Here is an 18,312-nt window from a genome sequence, read left to right as displayed (position 1 = left end):
AGTAAACTCAAAGTGCACTGCAGCGGCTGTTTCCCCAGGAGGCACTGGGTAGAGGGGAGCGGGAGGACAGTCCGGCGCGCAGCGTGTGTCACACTGACGGGCTCGTGCCAGTGCGTGCCCACGCCGAAGTCATGTGACCGGTTGCTAGATGCGGAGCGGCCTCTGCCTAGCAACCAGTCACTCGGCGGCTGAGGAGCGGCGCGGACTACGCGCTGCATAGCCTCAGCCGACCCTGCTCAGACAGCTAATGGGAACGGCGTTCCCGCTGTGGAAATAGTACGGGAACGCCGTTCCCATGCGTTCCCGCAGCACTCGAGCCCTGGTTGTACGTCAACATGTTCTTGATGGTCGAAAGTTCAGAGAACTTTTGTGTGACCGTGTGTATGCAAGGCAAGCTTGAGCGGAATACCATCCAAGTTTTTTCTGACGGAATTTCTGATCGTGTGTATGGGGCATAAGAGAGAGCGCATCCCCTGTCAGCTTTGATTTATATATTCCCTCTCTACCCATCCCTACCAATCACACCAATGGACTAATTTAATTGGTTCAGAGTTAGCATTGAATCCTGATTGGCTGAAATTCAATCCTAGTTGGCCATCATGCTTCTCACAAGCATTAGAGTCTCTTCGGTGCCTCTCTGTCTGAAACATGATTACCTTTGTTACGTCTATCTCTTGATTTAAAACAGTCAGCCCACTTTTATCTTAGCATAAATTAGCATTTCAAGGACTTATGATCAGGTGGAGACACAATGGGGGTTATTTACGAAAGGCAAATCCACTTTTCACTGCAAGTGCACTTGAAAGTGCACTTGGAAGTGCAGTCGCTCTAAATCTAAGGGGTAAATCTGAAATGAGTGGAAGATCTGCTGATTTTATCACCCAATCACGTGCAAGCTAAAATGCCTTTTTTTATGTTTCTTGCATGTCCCCCTTGGATCTATAGTCACTTTACTTCCAAGTGCACTTTCAGTGCAAAGTAGATTTTCCTTTAGTAAATAACTCCCAATGTCTGCTCCTCATCCCAAAGATAATAGTGTAACTTATTTACTATGCAGACAACAGACAAAAGACATTGTCCGTTCATACAGAGAACCGGAAACACATATATACACACGCACACACACATATATATATATATATATATATATATATATATATATATATATATATATATATATATATGTATATATATATATATATATATATATATACATAAAATGGGAGAATGGTAATTTTATTAGAAAGTCCCCACAATGGTTCCCTTTAAGCTCCCTGATATAAATATTAATTTCAATATTTCCACATCAACTGCCATCTGAACTGACTGCAACTCCTGACTCCTATTACCCTTCTTTCAAAATGCTATTGGTCTAAAGCAGGAGTCTCCAAACTGTGGTCCTGGGGAGGAGGCCCTTTGTTTGCTTTTATTTGGCCTCTGGGGCACTATTCTACCCACTGACTCCAATAATTGAACATCATTCCTTCCACTGACATCAACAGCAGGGCACAATTCCTTCCACTGACACGAATGGTGAGGCACAATTCCTTCCACTGACACCAACAGTGGGGCACAATTCCTCCCATTGACACCAATGACGGGGGCACAATTCCTCCCACTGACACCAATTATGGGTCACTATTCCTTTCACTGTCACCAACAAAGGGGTACTATTCCACCCCCTAATTCCAAAGATTGGGCATTGTTTACCCCTATTGAAGCCAGGTCATTTTCTTCTCTGACTCCCCACAGGATGCACCCCCCACCCCAAAGTCTGAATGACAGTTAACTGACCCTTGGGTTAGAAAATTTGGAGACCCCTGGTCTGAAAGTTAAAAAATGTTCATACATAACCTTGTTTTTAAACTATTCCCTACATGCAAAGTATGTGTTGTTTGTGAAAAATTGCTGTCTAATATAACTTACATCTAGGCCAGACCACAAGTAAGAGGCCAGTCATATAGAGATCCTTAAAATGAACATACTATTTCTCATAACTAACATTAAAGTAAAAATAGGGAAACCAAGCTTACACCATGTTAGCAGAGTTTTTTTCCTCTGGTTCCAAGCTTGTTAGCTGTGACATGATGAGGAAAGGACTTGGTCATGAAATAGGGTGTCTTCACTGGGAAGGATTTATTCAATTTGGTTGTATGTGTGGGGGACCATATTGTTCTGAAAAAGTCATGAAGCTTCCCCATGATTATGGTTGTGTGTAGAAGACCACTGGTAGCAGGAGACCCTTCCTGACCAATAAGTAGTGTGCAGAGTGAGAAAATGGGATAAAGGAAAGAGTTCAATTTATTGGAGAGATGACTACATATGTAGTAAGACCTGTTCTGGACAGCCATATAGACACTCTTTCTATGTAAGTGACCCTCCGTAAGATTGTGTGGTATCTGAGGAGTACAATGGCTTCCATATGTGCATAACAATTTATCAGTTTATTGTTTAATTTATCAACATAAATCATAAATGTAGAAACATGGGAACCGCAAAAAAACAATGTGTATGGGAATCCAAAAACAAAATGGCTTTAACAGAAATTATTTTTGTATTACATTTGAGTTACAATAGTGTGGTCAGCGTAGAATGTTTAGTGGATATCTTGTTTCATGTGGATAATTATTATCATTTCTTCTGCACTCCTCCCCATAAGTATCAGAGAACATATAGTATAAAGAAACGCATTGCTCACCCTCCAGCTATGATTTCATATAATAGATGCTGGCCTTGCTTATACATTGACAACCTTATCAGAGATTCAATAAAATGTACCAGTCAGTATTTTTAGTAACAATTTGGTATTTAGAAAAATGTTCAATGCGATAAGAATCTGTAACTGTTTATAGAATTGCTACCGAATGCTAAAACATCTGCTGTAGGGAAAATGAAAGATAACTATACAACGTTAGTCATACACAATAACGGATACCATACTAATACATAGCAACATTTGTTTACTAAAATTGTCACAAATGACAGAAGAAACATCTTACAATTTGAGTAAGGCCGCGTACACACGGGCGGACTGTTCGCCCAACCTTGTCCGCTGAACAGTGTTTGGGCGGACAGTCCGCCCGTGTGTGGGCTTTCAGCGGACAGTTTCAGCGGACAGTTGGACGGACAAAGTCTTTCGGAAATTCCGAAAAACTGTCCGCTGAAACTGTGTTTGAGCGAACAGTCCGCCCGTGTGTAGGCTACTTTCGAAATGAGCAAACTGTTCCCGCTCGGAAAGTCCGCCCATTTCGAGCGCGTGTACAGGTAGGCGGGGCCCGCGAAGGAGACGTCGCGGGCTCCGCCACCTGGAATGGGCTTAAAGGGGAACCCCAACGCCGAAAAAAATCGGCGTGGGGGTTCCCCCAAAGTCCACACCAGACCCTTGTCCGAGCACGCTACCCGGCCGGCCAGGAAAGGGGGGTGAGCGAGCGCGCCCCCCCTCCTGAGCCGTACCAGGCCGCGTGCCCTCAACATGGGGGGTGCCTTGGGGAAGGGGGGGCCACGCGGCCCCCCCACCTCAAAGCACCTTGTCCCCATGTTGATGAGGACAAGGGCCTCTTCCCGACAACCCTGGCCGTTGGTTGTCGGGGTCTGCGGGCGGGGGGCTTATCGGAATCCGGGAGCCCCCTTTAAGAAGGGGGCCCCCGGATACCGGCCCCCCACCCTATGTGAATGAGTATGGGGTACAATGTACCCCTACCCATTCACCTGTGAAATAAAGTACAAAAAAAAACACAGGGAAAAAATATTTTATTGCACAGCTCCGGGGGTCTTCCGTCTTCGGGGGTCTTCTCGCCGGACTCCTCCGCTATCTGTGTGTAGCTCTTTTGCTAGCGGAGGAGTCCGGCTTTCTTCCTCCCCGCCGCCGGCCTCTTCTCCCGACTTCGGGGGTCTTGTCCCCCTCTTCGGTTCTTCTGCCGGGCCACCGCGCCTTCTTGTAGCTCTTTTGCAAGCGGTGGCCCGGTCTTCTGTCGCCGCTGCCTTCCGTTCTTCTGTCGCCGCCTTCGGTTCTTCTGCCGGGCCACCGCGCCTTCTTGTAGCTCTTTTACAGGCGGTGGCCCGGTCTTCTGTCGCCGCTGTCGTCGCCGCCGCCGCCGCCTTCCGTTCTTGTTCTTCTTCTTGTTCTTCTTCTTCTTCTCCTGGAGATGTTGACTCGACGAGCTCTCCGGCCGGAATGCCAGAGCCGCGCTGTGCGGTCACTTATATAGTGACAATGGGGCGGTGTCACATGGTATATGTCACATGGGTTGGTCACATGGGTTGATGTCACATGGGGACTATGACATCGTAAGGGGGCGGGGTCACCATGTGACCAACCCATGTGACATATACCATGTGACACCGCCCCATTGTCACTATATAAGTGGCAGCGGAGCGTGTCCCTGGCATTCCGGCCGGAGAGCTCGTCGAGTCAACATCTCCAGGAGAAGAAGAAGAAGAACAAGAAGAAGAACAAGAACGGAAGGCGGCGGCGGCGACGACAGCGGCGACAGAAGACCAGGCCACCGCCTGTAAAAGAGCTACAAGAAGGCGCGGTGGCCCGGCAGAAGAACCGAAGGCGGCGACAGAAGAACGGAAGGCAGCGGCGACAGAAGACTGGGCCACCGCCTGCAAAAGAGCTACAAGAAGGCGCGGTGGCCCGGCAGAAGAACCGAAGAGGGGGACAAGACCCCCGAAGTCGGGAGAAGAGGCCGGCGGCGGGGAGGAAGAAAGCCGGACTCCTCCGCTAGCAAAAGAGCTACACACAGATAGCGGAGGAGTCCGGCGAGAAGACCCCCGAAGACGGAAGACCCCCGGAGCTGTGCAATAAAATATTTTTTCCCTGTGTTGTGTTTTTTTTTGTACTTTATTTCACAGGTGAATGGGTAGGGGTACATTGTACCCCATACTCATTCACATAGGGTGGGGGGCCGGTATCCGGGGGCCCCCTTCTTAAAGGGGGCTCCCGGATTCCGATAAGCCCCCCGCCCGCAGACCCCGACAACCAACGGCCAGGGTTGTCGGGAAGAGGCCCTTGTCCTCATCAACATGGGGACAAGGTGCTTTGGGGTGGGGGGGCCGCGCGGCCCCCCCTTCCCCAAGGCACCCCCCATGTTGAGGGCACGCGGCCTGGTACGGCTCAGGAGGGGGGGCGCGCTCGCTCGCCCCCCTTTCCTGGCCGGCCGGGTAGCGTGCTCGGACAAGGGTCTGGTGTGGACTTTGGGGGAACCCCCACGCCGATTTTTTTCGGCGTTGGGGTTCCCCTTTAAGCCCATTCCAGGCGGCGGAGCCCGCGACGTCTCCTTCGCGGGCCCCGCCTACCTGTACACGCGCTCGAAATGGGCGGATTTGCCTCCTCCTTACGTGGGCGAGTCCGTTCATTTCAAAAGTTGAGCGAACTGTTTGGCAAACAGTTCGCTGAAACAGTCCGCTCGTGTGTGGGCAAGTCCGCTCATGCAAATTTTGAGCGGACTGTTTGCCGAAACTGTTTGACGAACAAGGTTGGGCAAACAGTCCGCGCGTGTGTACGCGGCCTTACAGTCAAGTGTTTCTGGCAGAAGGCCTCTAGTGTGCTCAGTGCAACCTTTGACCTTAGCGCAACCCTAAGAATACAAGTGTCCTCTATGGTAGAGATGGTCAGAGACTGTGGACATGCTATAGAGATTGTTGGATACCTGGGACTGTAGAGACATTATATGAGACTGCCTCAAAAAATTGTGCTCTATACAGAGCCCTTATAATGACTTTTACCGCATTTAATATTTTTCTCAGCAAGATCATTTTTAAAAATTAGAGGAGAAAACAAAGTGAAACAGAATGGACAGAACATAAGATAGTGGGGAACAAATAAAACAAGCCATTTAACTACTAGAAACCAGTCTAAAAAATATTTTTCCTTCACTGGCCTGAGCAATTACCTAAGCAAGATAAAACAGGATACCCTCTGCAGGAACCCCAAGGACTGCACAAAAAGTGGCAAAGGGCTGTAGGTTGAATACCAAGGTTCTAATGAATCCTGTGCGCCCCATGACTCCAGTAAAGCCCTAAGTATTCAGTGTTATCTAGTAATTCAAATGCTCCCTGACTTAGACATGTGCAAAAGGAAAAAAATTGTTTAGTTTAGTTTCGTTTTAATTCGTTAATTCATTAATTTCGTTTAGTTATATTCGTTAACTTCCTTAAATTCATTTTCGGATTTTGTTTAGTTTTCTACCGAATTTGAAAAATCGGCCACATTCGAAAATATTTCAACCAAATTCGAAAATATTTCTACCGGATTCAAAATGATTTAAACATGATTCGACATTATTTCAACCACATTCGAAAATATTTTGTGACCCGACTTTAGGGCCATGTATCTCAGGGTCACTTGGTGATAGAAACTCCAAATTTGGATATGTTATATATATATGGTAGTGCTAGTGCTATTGTGTTTGCATACCAAATTTGGGGTTTCTAGCTATAAGTGACCCCGAGATATGTGGCCCCAAAATCGGGTCGCAAAATGTCATTCTCTGCTCTAATAACTAATAACATTTTGCGACCCGTTTTTGGGGCCACATATCTCGGGGTCACTTATAGCTAGAAACCCCAAATTTGGTATGCAAACACAATAATACTAGCACTACAACATATCTAAATGAAGTGTCTAGCACCAAGTGACCCCGAGATACATGGCCCTAAAGTCGGGTCACAAAATATTTTTGAATGTGGTTGAAATAATGTCGAATGCAGTTGAAATAATTTTGAATGCAGTTGAAATAATTTCAAATGCGGTTGAAATAATTTCGAATCATGTCGAATTCATTCGAATTCATGCGTTATATTTCTTTCGTATTCGTTGTAATTTGTTATTTTTTTATTCGGATGCATCCGAATGTCCGAAAGATGCAAAATTCGGCCGAATTTCGATTTGTTACGAAGCCTACTCCCTGTGTGCCCTAATCACTCCACGTGCACCCTTGCGTATCTTGTGTCATGTAGTGACCCCAGTGCACCCCTAGAGTGAGTCAGTGTACTTATTCTAGTGCACCACCTCTTTTTATAAACTTTATTACAAACCTCTCTTTTTCCAATGGTTGTATGGTTGCTTAGATAGTGGTAGACCACTTTTCAAAGATGGCACCACGTCCCTTGCAGCACACAACAGCACCCTTGGCACCCAACTTCATCTGGGATATCATCAGGCCTCATGGCATGGCAGCTCACATAATCTCTGACTGTGGTTTCCAATTCACTGTCCGCATTTGGGAATATCTCTGTAAGTCTCTGGATATCTCTTTGCAATTTTTCTCTGCCTCAGACTAATGCCGCGTACACACGATCGAATTGTATGACGTACTTAGTCCGTCATACAATCCGGCGGACAATCCGGCGGACTTTCTACCGAACGGACTTGGCCACACACGGATACACAAACAGTCCGACGAAAGCTTGCGCGATGACGTACAGCACGTACGACAGGACTAGAAATAGGAAGCCCAAGACACAGCAAAGCACCCTTTGGGCTCCTTCTGCTGACTTTGCGTTAGTGGAAGTTTGGTTAGAGACGATTTGCGCTTTTCAGACTTCAGCTTAATTCGTCCGTTATTTAATTTTTTTATTTATTCTTGAATTGGAATATTAATCATAAGATGAGGATGAATAAAGACATTTGTGATAACTCTGTGTGAATATAAGCAGCAAAGCAACTTCACTTTTCTCGCATTATGAAGAAGAAAAGAATGTGCTATATTAAAAGATCACAAAATTAGCAGCATGACGAATATGATAGCTTTAATATGAACACTAGTTTTACAAGACAGAACGCTTCCGCCCTGTAAATCCTTTCTGGGCATGCGCCATTCTTAGTCCATCGGACTAGCATACTGACGACCGTATTGTCCGCTGAAACCAAAGTATGACGGGAAGATTGGTGTGCAAACCGACCTTCTTAGTACTCCGGACTTCACTCTGAAAAAGTCCGCTGAAGCCCACACACGAGCGGATTGTCCGTTGAAATGCGTTTCAACGGACTAAGTACGTCATACAATTCGATCGTGTGTACGCGGCATTATGAACAAACTGAAAGGATCTATCAATCCTTGGAAGAATATCTTCCTGTCCTTTTGGTTGCCCATAATGGTGATTAAGTTGCCCTGCTACTTCAGGCAGAATTTGCTCATAAAACTCATTCTAATGTTAGCATCAAGAAGTCAAGAATTCATATTTTTCTTTGCCATTACCTTCTTCCCTGATGATTTTCATGCTCTTTGCTATGCAGAAAGACTACCCAAATTTAGTTCTAGACTCTAAACCCAATTCCAACACTCTACCCTCAGACAATAGAAAGAGTTTTATCCAACCCGGGCATGGCGTTTGGAATGCCACCAAAACATTCATGTCAATGTTCCCTCTGTGAAAGTTGCCTCATGTTATATCAGACCTTATGTAATCACCACAAAGATCAAATAAGCCTGCTGCAAACTTTGTCTTTACCTTCTTTCTTTCCATATCTCACTGCTGAAACCTCTGAACATGAATAAAGACTCCTGTCCTTGATCTGTAGCTATTCACCCAGCTGATTCAGCTCAAGAATACAAACTTCACCAAACCCTGGAAACCAATCTTTCTTGTGAAAAACAATGATGTTAAATCCTCATATTTTTTAGGCACTTTCAGGAAAGTGGATTAAGTTCCTTACTGAGTATGCATCTTCTTTATCTTTAAATACTTGCCTATGTTCCAGTTTAAGCTATTTCTATGATCACTGTTCAAGGTTACCTGTTTTCTCTTGCAGTGCCTTTCTCTTGCTACTCTTACACACAGCTAATTTAGCATTTCTTTATTTAGTGATTGAAGTGATATTAAACCCTCAGTTTTTAAGCACTTTCAGCTGCTGATTTAATAATTTACTCAGTATGCGGCTTCTTTATCATTTAATCCTTGCCTATGTTTCAGTTTAAGCTGGTGTCAAGACCGCTGCTCCAGGATTCCTGTTTTAAGCTGGATCCTTCCTCTTTCGGCATTCTATGAAGCCACCTTTGCATACAGGATCTAGAGTTGTGTCTCCCTACACTCTATGCATCAATAGAAACACACAGCCCCCTAGCCTAGGATGGAAACGTACTCCCCTGCTCTTCCCTTATCCTGCCTTGGAATGGGGAGGGGCCCCATTCCAAGCCAAAAACACTAGCTGAAGACTGCACTGTCCACTGTTAACTCTTTCCTGTGAAGACTGGAAGTGTAGGAAAGCAGCACTGAAAGAGCAAGAGCCAGCAACATTGAAAGTTGTAAACTGCAAATGTTTGGCTAAGAAGATTGGCAAATAGTTTATTGGGGAATGTTCATTTTACTGTGATCAATATTAAGCTAAATAACACTGAGGGTTTATTACTCCTTTAACCACTTCCATACCGGGCCTATTCTGGCACTCCTCTCCTACATGTAAAAATCATAATTTTTTTGCTAGAAAATTACTCAGAACCCGCAAACTTTGTATATTTTTTTTAGCAGACACCCTAGGGAATAAAATGGCGGTCATTGCAACTTTTTATCTTACACAGTATTTGCGCAACAATTTTTCAAACGCTTTTTTTGGAAACAAAACAGTTTCATGATTTAAAGAATAACACAACAGTAAAATTAGACCAATTTTTTTGTATAATGTGAAAGATGATGTTATGCCGAGTAAATAGATACCCAACAGATCAGGGTTTAAAATTGCAACACTCATGGAATGACGCCAAACTTCGGTACTTAAAAATCTTAATTTTTTTTTACAGAATACATGTTTAGAGTTACAGAGGAAGTCTAGTGCTAGAATTGTTGCTTGCGCTCTAACGCAATGCACACGGCGATAAATCACATGTGTGGTTTGAACAGCATTTACATATGTGGGCGGGACTTATGTGTACGTTTGCTACTGAGCGTGAGCTACCGGAGACAGGAGTGTTTTACATTTTTTTTCAATTATTTTATTTTTTATTTTACTTTATTTTAATATTTTTACACTTTCCTTTAAAAAAAATTTGATCACTTTTATTCCTATTACAAGGAATGTAAACATCCCTTGTAATAAGAATCGTTCGTGACAGGTCCCCTTTATGGAGAGATGTGGGGTCAATAAGACCACCACATCTCTCCTCCAGGCTGGAAAGCATGAGATCAGGAAAAAAAAATCCACAATCTCATGCTTACCAGCCGCGATCGCGGCTTTGTTTACATCCGCGGTCTGGACTTGATGTCATAGAGTCGCGCCCGGGCCTCCGACAGTCCTCTCTATAGACAGAAATCTCTATGGTCATCATCCGGCGGTGGCCGATCCTTTCTCTGGGAGAGCCAGAAGAAGCACCGGATGACGTCGGGGGGTGTCCCCTCCCGTCGCCTGTAAGAACGATCAAGCGGCAGAAGTTGCGGAATGATTGTTCTTATGGTGCACAGAATCACTGGTTAAAAACAAGGACATCTAAATGATGTAGCTGCAGGTATCATTCAGATATTCACACTGAAAGTCAAAGAAGTCATATGACGTCTTTGGGCGGAAAGTGGTTAAGTACCTAATTGACTGGAAGGGCTTGGGCCAGAAGAAAGATCCTAGGTCTCTACATCTGATGTATTGGCTCCCCTCCAGTAAAAAAATCTATTTCAGCTTTCCATTGAAACAAGGACTTCAACAGATACAGAGCAGCTCACTTCTCTGGGGATTTAGCGAAGGGTCTCCACTTCTGCGTGCGACTGCTGACAGTTATGGTTCATACCCAGATTACTGGCACTGTGACAAATCAGGAAACATATCTTCTTATTAGTGCCATGACCAATCAATAGACAGCTCTTTTTATTGGTGCCATGTGAAATTGTGAGTTGATGTAGAGGATTCTATACTGTAAGAGCGTCAAGAATGTGGAATTCCCTTCCATAGGTGGTGTTCTCAGTGGTGGGGGGGGGCATCAATAGTTTCAGAAAACTATTAGATAAGCACCTGAACAACCGCAACATACAGGGATATACAATGTAATACTGACATATAATCACACACATAGGTTGAACTTGATGGACTTTTGTCTTTTTTCAACCTCACCTACTAAGTAACTATGTATGTAACTATGATGTGTGACTCAGCATTTAAGCAGTGCATCACCACGCTTCAGCCAAGCCCCCCTGTTGCAGGTCTTACCTGAGTCCTCGGCCCTCCAGAGAGGCCTCTGAGAACCCCTTGATTCCTTTTGTGCTTAATAAGCTCCCTTACTCCGTTGAACCAATGAGCATTCAGGTGTCATCTAGTGACTCCTGTGCGCCCCCTGTATGCTCCATGACTCCAGTGCACCTCTGAGAATCCAGTATCATTTAATTACTCCAGTGTACCCCAGTCACTCAAGATGTACCACTGAACATCCTGTGTCCTCTAGTGACCCCAGTGCACCCCATGTGCTCTGTGACTCCAAAGCACCTGAGAGCATCCTATGATATCTATTGAATTTAGTGCACACCAGGGCACTAGGCTTCCTGTGTCTCCTAGTGTGCCCTATGTCATCTAGCAACTTCTAGTACACCATTTGTGGTTCTGTGATACCTGCGCCTCCATGCATCCTCCTGATACGCTTATGCATGTGGCCACTCCTTGTCTGAGTGGATATGGACAACACTCTGTGATAGTGCCATTGTTGAACTCATGAAAAAGCCAGCAGCCCAATAGCCTTATATGACCTTATATGCCGGAAGAAGCTAATGAAGCTTACTAAAGCCATTGGATCATGGGAGTGCACCGCTCCAAAGTGATCACCTCTCCTAAGAACAGCTGTCTTCGCAATCAGGCAGGGTGCTGACTCTGTTTGCAACAGAGATAATGGAAAAATAGAACGCTGGATAGCATCACTCCAAAAAAGTTCACCTTTATTAAAAAAGCCATTGGATCATCATGATAGCCAGACCAGTAGCAATTTAAAGAAGAGGGTCCAATGAATATATATGCAATAAACGTTAGGCATGATCGTAACTATACATTTTTGCTTCTGTGAAGCTTCAATGAAAATCGGAAGTTTTCACAAAAATTATGCAGTTTTAGCTATATTCATCAAAAACAATTGTAAAGGTGAAATTTAGGTGGTTTTGGTGATTTTTAAAGGTCTGAAGGTTAGGAACCAGGTGCTAAAAATAGCCCCTAATTAGTAGGGAACATGATGTTAGATATTGAAGAAGAGAGGAAGATTCATGCTAAGTCTAAATCTTTCTAATAAAGCCATGTGATTTCCATGTCAGCTCTGATATGGAATTCACATGACAGGGTTTATAAACAAAGGGTTAAGGTTAGCATTAGATTTATTTTTTAACAAAGCTATTGATCAAGTGCTGTAATGGTGAGTACAACATTTCTAAGAAAACAAAGGCATGTGCTTTTTTTTAAGCATATTTTGCATAAGCAGTCCACTAATTTACAACAAAATGTCTGCAAGGACTAGTTGGAAGTTCGACTTCAGAATCCGTTTTGGCAAAATTACTCAACTCATCCCTAATCAGGACCCATTTTTCATTGTCTGCAAATGTTAATTGTGAAAAATGATTTCCAGCTATTTCTCAAGTTGTTATAAAATCTGACCTTTTAGTACAACACAAAAGTACAGAATGCTATTAGAGATCGGTTAAAAGATCAAATACCATCTTTTAATATATTAGCCAATATAGGATTGCCAGAACTAGAAGATATTAGAAGAAACAAGAAGATAGATAAAAGGTGCAAGCGATGGTTAAAGCAGACCTTGCAGTGCAGTGCAAGAGCCACATATATTGTCTGGGCTCCTTCACCCTATATACAGTACATTGCCTGCTGATATTAGGACCAAAAGCTACCTGTAAAGAACTTAGATTTTATACCTACCTTACACCTATCTTCTACCCACTGTGCCTAGATGAGGATGATGTCACTCTACTTCCGATGAGATCCTGGGGAATATAGAGCAGTGCAAATCCCACGAGGAAATACTGGAGTGGCCTTCCCTGCTTTTAAACAGGAATATTCCTGTAATGATGATGCTGTCACACCCAGCAATGTGGAAGATGGACTACAGTAAATATAAATCTTTTTTTATTTTATAGGTAATTTTTTGACCTAGTATTAGAAAGCTATTTATTCAAGGGAAGAAGCCTGGACAAGGTATGTGGCCCATGCATTACACTGCAAGGTCTGTTTTAACCATGCCTTGTACCTTTTCTCCATCTTCCTATTTCTTCTGTTATGTCCTAGCTTTGGTGTATTGGCTAACAAATTAAGAAATGGTATTTGATATTTTATCTGGTCTCTAATGGTATTGTGTTCTTCTGATTTGTACAAAACTGGGTTAAATATATGGAGACACGCACCTCTTTGGAATTCAATTTCCATTATCTAAGCTGCTATGTATATTAGCCAATGCTGAAAAAACGACTTTGTCTATCTTCAAAGCTTTAGCCTAATGAAAAGAGATGAATTTCTATGATCCTCATTTCTTTCATGCCAACAACTTCTAACAGCCCTAGAATACAAGGATCAGATGAAATTGTTTTCAATAAATTTTACACATCATAATTTCAAACCCTGTCTACTCTTTAGGGCCTGGTTTCAAGTCGGCATCGTCTCAGCATGTGTCAGCTGGCTGTGCAGAACTCAGACTGGATTCGGTAAGCAAATATTCATGTAATGAGGGAATTAGGACATAGATATGTAGAGAGTAAGATGAAGAGAGGTTGTTGTATTTTGTCTTATACATTCACTGTTTCAGATTTAATTTAAGCTTCTGTCGGGTTTCTAGATGATGACAGGTAATCTGTAGGTGTAGCAATTCTGAAGAAAGAAAGTTAGTTTGTAGGTGTAAGCATTCTAGAGTAGGACAGGCTATCTGTAAGTGTAGTACTTTAAATAAATACAATAGGTAGAACTCAGTAGAGGGAAGGTCAAAAGGTACCACCTCCCAAATATATAGAAAATTCTTGGTTATAGTAGATCCTATAGTAATCCTGATTTCCATGGTGCCACCAATGAACCAACCAAGTTAAAATGACAATCTTCTACACGTTTCTCCTGGATTGGTTTCATCTGGAAGTTTATAGTACCAGGGGCAAACTATTTTATACCAATATAGTTATGCCCCTGGTACTATAAACTTCATGTTGAAGGCAAACCAAACAAAAAATGTAGAAGCAAGTACCTAAGGCGATTTAGCTCAAGATCATTGACTTGGAATTGTATTGTTTACCGTGCTTTTCTATGTCTGGAAAATTCTGCTTTTATACTAGATTTTACCGTAGGATTTTAAAAAAAGATTGCCAATTTAACTTATGCAAATGTTTGGTTCATTGGTGGCACCATGAAAATTCTTCTTCTAGGTACAGAAATTATAGAAAGGACCGTATACCTGTAGTGCAAAGATTCAGGCGGTATACATAATATCTGTAGAAGTAGCAATTCAGGATGTAGATAGGTTATTTGTAACTTCAGAAATTCTAAAGCAGGATAGGCTATCTGTAGATATAGGAATTCTGGAAGAGGATTGGTTATATACAGATACAGATAATCTGGAAAAACAGGTTATTTTGGGTTACAAATCTGGAGAAAGACAGGATATCTGTAGAGCAGGAATTCTTGAAGAGGACAGGTTATATTTAAGTGGGCAGGGTCTACTTGCTCTGCACGCGAGGGTACCTTTCACACGGAGCACGCTCATCAATGCCTGGGACCAGGTGGAGACTGCAGTCATGTGAAGAATATAACATTAGGGCAGTTCCCTGAGTTAGAGATGAGCCTGTACACTGTGTGCAGTAATAATACATAGTTCCTTGCATAAGTGCTGTCCCAGGTCACTGCACACAGTATCTGATGTATGTTGCATTAGGAGGGACGTGCTGAGCCTGTACCCACTTCACCAGTGCAGCATACCTCTGTTACCTCACTCTCAGTAACAGTATAGGCTGCTGCAGAGCACTAATGTGGATCTCATGCATGCTCGATATTAACTCCTTCACTTCTTGTACCTATGTGATCAGGACATAAAAGTTAAAGGGGTTGTAAAGGTAAATATTTTTTCACCTTAATGCATTGTATGCATTAAGGTGAAAAAACATCTAACAGTGCCGGCACCCCCAGCCCCCCTGTTTTACTTACCTGACCCCTTGAAAGTCCTGCGCTCGCCCCAGATGTCCTCTTCGCCACTCAGCCTGGCTCCTGATTGGCTAGAGTGGATGGATTGAAAGCAGTGCAGCCATTGGCTTGTGCTGCTGTCAATCACATCCAATGACGCGGCACGCCGGGGGCGGGGCCAAGTGATACAGCGAGCGGCTATAGCAGTCAGCTGTATCACAGGAGCGACCCCGCAAGTGCTTCTTACCATGTGAGGGAGCTCGCATGAACGTGAGAAGTACTTGCGGAGGGAAGCCGAGACAGCTGCCGAGGGACCCCAAAAGACCAGGTTCGGGGCTCTGTGCAAAACGAGCTGCACAGTGGAGGTAAGTATAACATGTTTGTTATTTTAAAAAATGTAAAAAATTTACTTTACAATCCCTTTAAAGTCTATGGGATGCTAACATGAAAAACCAAAAGTGCTAATTTTAAAGGCTTATATGCAAGTTATTTCCAAAAAAAAGTGTATGGGGACCCGGGTCCCACCCTAGGGGACATGTATCAATGCAAAAAAAAGTTTTAAAAACGTCTGTTTTTTTTTGAGCAGCGATTTTAATAATGCTTAAAGTGAAACAATAAAAATGAAATATTCCTTTAACTATCATGCCTGGGGGGTGTCCTTGGTATGCCTGTAAAGTAGCACATTTTTCCCATGTTTAAAACAATACCACAGCAAAATTACATTTCTAAAGGAAAAAAAGTAATTAAAAATGCTCATGGCTGTATTGAATTGTCAACCCCCCGAAGTGAAATTTACTGGAGGGATGCCAAAATTTACAAACGGCACCAATTTTTTACTGGGAAAAATTATGACATTTACTGACAGAGCCACATTTTTTACTGACACTGCAAAAAGTACCTGAAATTACAGTTTTCAGTGCTAAACAGTGCAAATATCAATAATTAAACTATAAACATATAGCTAGTGCTATTACCAATGTGTTTAAGTTAAACAAAAGTCAACAACTATATTTCTCCATTGACAATGAAGGTCAGATTACTATAACCCAGCCAGCACAGAGTTCCCCCTTACATCAGAGACTGCAGGATTCCCCCTTACAGTGAATAGGAACTCTTATGTAAAGGGGAATGCTGCAGATCATGATCTAAGGGGAAACTCCGATGTAATGGGAGGCTCTGGCGACCAAAGACCACCTTATATCAGAGTCCACTGCATTCCCTTTACATCAGAGTTCCCATTTACATCAGGGTCCGCAAACTGAGTTCCCCTTGCACTGTAAGTGGGAATCCTGCAGACTCCAATGTAAAGGGGAACACCAGGGTCTCTGATGTGGGGGGGAGGGGACTCTGGTGACCAGAGACCACCTTCTGTAGAGTGAATACACTAAGGTAAGGGGGGTACTAATATAGGGGGGAACCTATATATCAGTGCCCCCTTTCATCAGCAACCCGCCCCCTCCAGACTGTCCTGGCGGTGCTGTCACTGACCTCCTCTCAGGTGCACTGTGCAGGACTCAATTAGATGGCTCCAGCTTTGTGATTCTGGTTTTATAGCATAGTCTCCTCTACACAGTCTACAAATGTTTGACTCCTCCCGTGACCCCCATCCCGACGACGCTCCCACTCTTGACTCCTCTACCGACTCCCCCTCAGAAACTGCAGACATGATACAGGAGATGGTTAGAGGCTGCAAACATACTACAGGAGATAGTCAGAGGCTGCAGACAGGATACAGTAACATGAGATGGTTGGAGGCTAGACAGGATACAGAAGATGGTCAGAGGCTGCAGACATGCTACAGGAGATGGTCAGAGGCTGCAGACATGCTACAGGAGATAGTTAGAGGCTGCGGACATACTACAGGAGATGGTCAGAGACTGCAGACATGCTACAGGAGATGGTCAGAGACTGCAGACATGCTACAGGAGATGGTCAGAGGCCCGAGACATGCTACAGGAGATGGTCAGAGGCTGCAGACAGGATACAGTAACAGATGGTTAGAGGCTGTGGACATGGTAGTTTCCTCCTCTGTCCCCCTTTCTGTCCTGCTCCATTGATGACATCAATCCCATCCACTACCTCTCTGCAGTGCCGACACCGCTGAGTGGCTGAGAACGAATGCCTTCCTTTTAAAAATGGCGTCAGGCGGCGACCATCTTTTTAACGGGCACCAGTGCCTGTAATGGACTTTAACGGGCAGCCCCGAAAAAGGGTTTCAATCTACAAGCTGCCCAAAAATCTGCGGGCGGTTGGCAACATTGCATGGGTTCCCCCCAGTTCATTACCAAGCCCTTTGGGTCTGGAATTAATATTAAGGGGAACCCGCACCAAATTAAAAAACAAACAAATGCGTGGGGGTCACCCCAAAATCCATACCAGGCCCTTCAGGTCTGGTAGGTATATTAAGGGGAACCCTGCGCCAAATATTTAAAAAAAAATGGCGTTTGGTTCCCCCAAAATCCCTACCAGGCCCTTCGGGTCTGGTATGGATTTTAAGGGAAACCCTGCACCAAACTTTTAAAAAAATGGCATAGGGGTCACCCCCAAAATCCATACTAGACTCTTTTCTGAGCATGCAACCTGGCAGGCCGCAGGAAAAGGGGGGACGAGAGAGCACCCCCCATCGTGAACCGTACCAGGCCACACGCCCTCAATATGGGGAGGTGCTTTGGGGTCCCCCCAAAGCACCTTGTCCCCATGTTTATGGGGACAAGGGCCTCATCCCCACAACCCTTGCCTGCGGGCAGGGGCTTATCAGATTCTGGAAGCCCCCTTTAACAAGGGGACCCCAGATCCCGCCCCCCCTATGTGAATGGGTATCGGGTACATTTTACTTCTACATATTCACCAAAAAAAGTGTCAAAAATAGTAGAAATGACAGTAGACAGTTAGGGACAAATCCTTTATTAAAAAATAAAAACATCCCGCGATGTAAATCCATCATCCATTACGCCGCCTGACGAACCCAAAAAACAAAACAAAAAACACAACAACTCCCCCTCCATGGGAGGCTCCCGCCGACTGAAACATCTTTGCGATGACAGCTGTTATATAGGTGAGGGCCACGTGACATCAGAGGAAGGCGGGGGTCATCCGTTTACATCACCAGGTGGCCCCACCCTCAGGTATATTACAGCTGTCATCGCAAAGAGGCTTCAGTCGGTATGTACCCGATACCCATTCACATGGGGGGCCAGGATCTGGGGGTCCCCTTGTTAAAGGGGGCTTCCAGATTCGATAAGCCC

General features: G+C 44.1%; 1 protein-coding gene across 1 annotated transcript in view; it reads left to right on the top strand.

The window, feature by feature from the left end:
- NMNAT2 (nicotinamide nucleotide adenylyltransferase 2) overlaps positions 1-18,312 on the top strand; it is a 133,268-nt gene that overhangs the window by 91,269 nt on the left and 23,687 nt on the right. Inside the window, exon 3 of the mRNA XM_077453131.1 lies at positions 13,544-13,611. Coding sequence (XP_077309257.1) covers positions 13,544-13,611 — 68 coding nt within the window. The remainder of the gene's footprint in view (positions 1-13,543; positions 13,612-18,312) is intronic.

Source organism: Lithobates pipiens, unplaced genomic scaffold (genome assembly GCF_037356315.1).
Source record: "Lithobates pipiens isolate NorthernLeopardFrog02 unplaced genomic scaffold, aLitPip1_a1.2 Scaffold_23, whole genome shotgun sequence".
In the NCBI taxonomy this organism is placed as follows: domain Eukaryota; kingdom Metazoa; phylum Chordata; class Amphibia; order Anura; family Ranidae; genus Lithobates; species Lithobates pipiens.
Note: the sequence above shows the minus strand (reverse complement) of the source record. Positions and strands in the feature narration are given on the sequence as shown.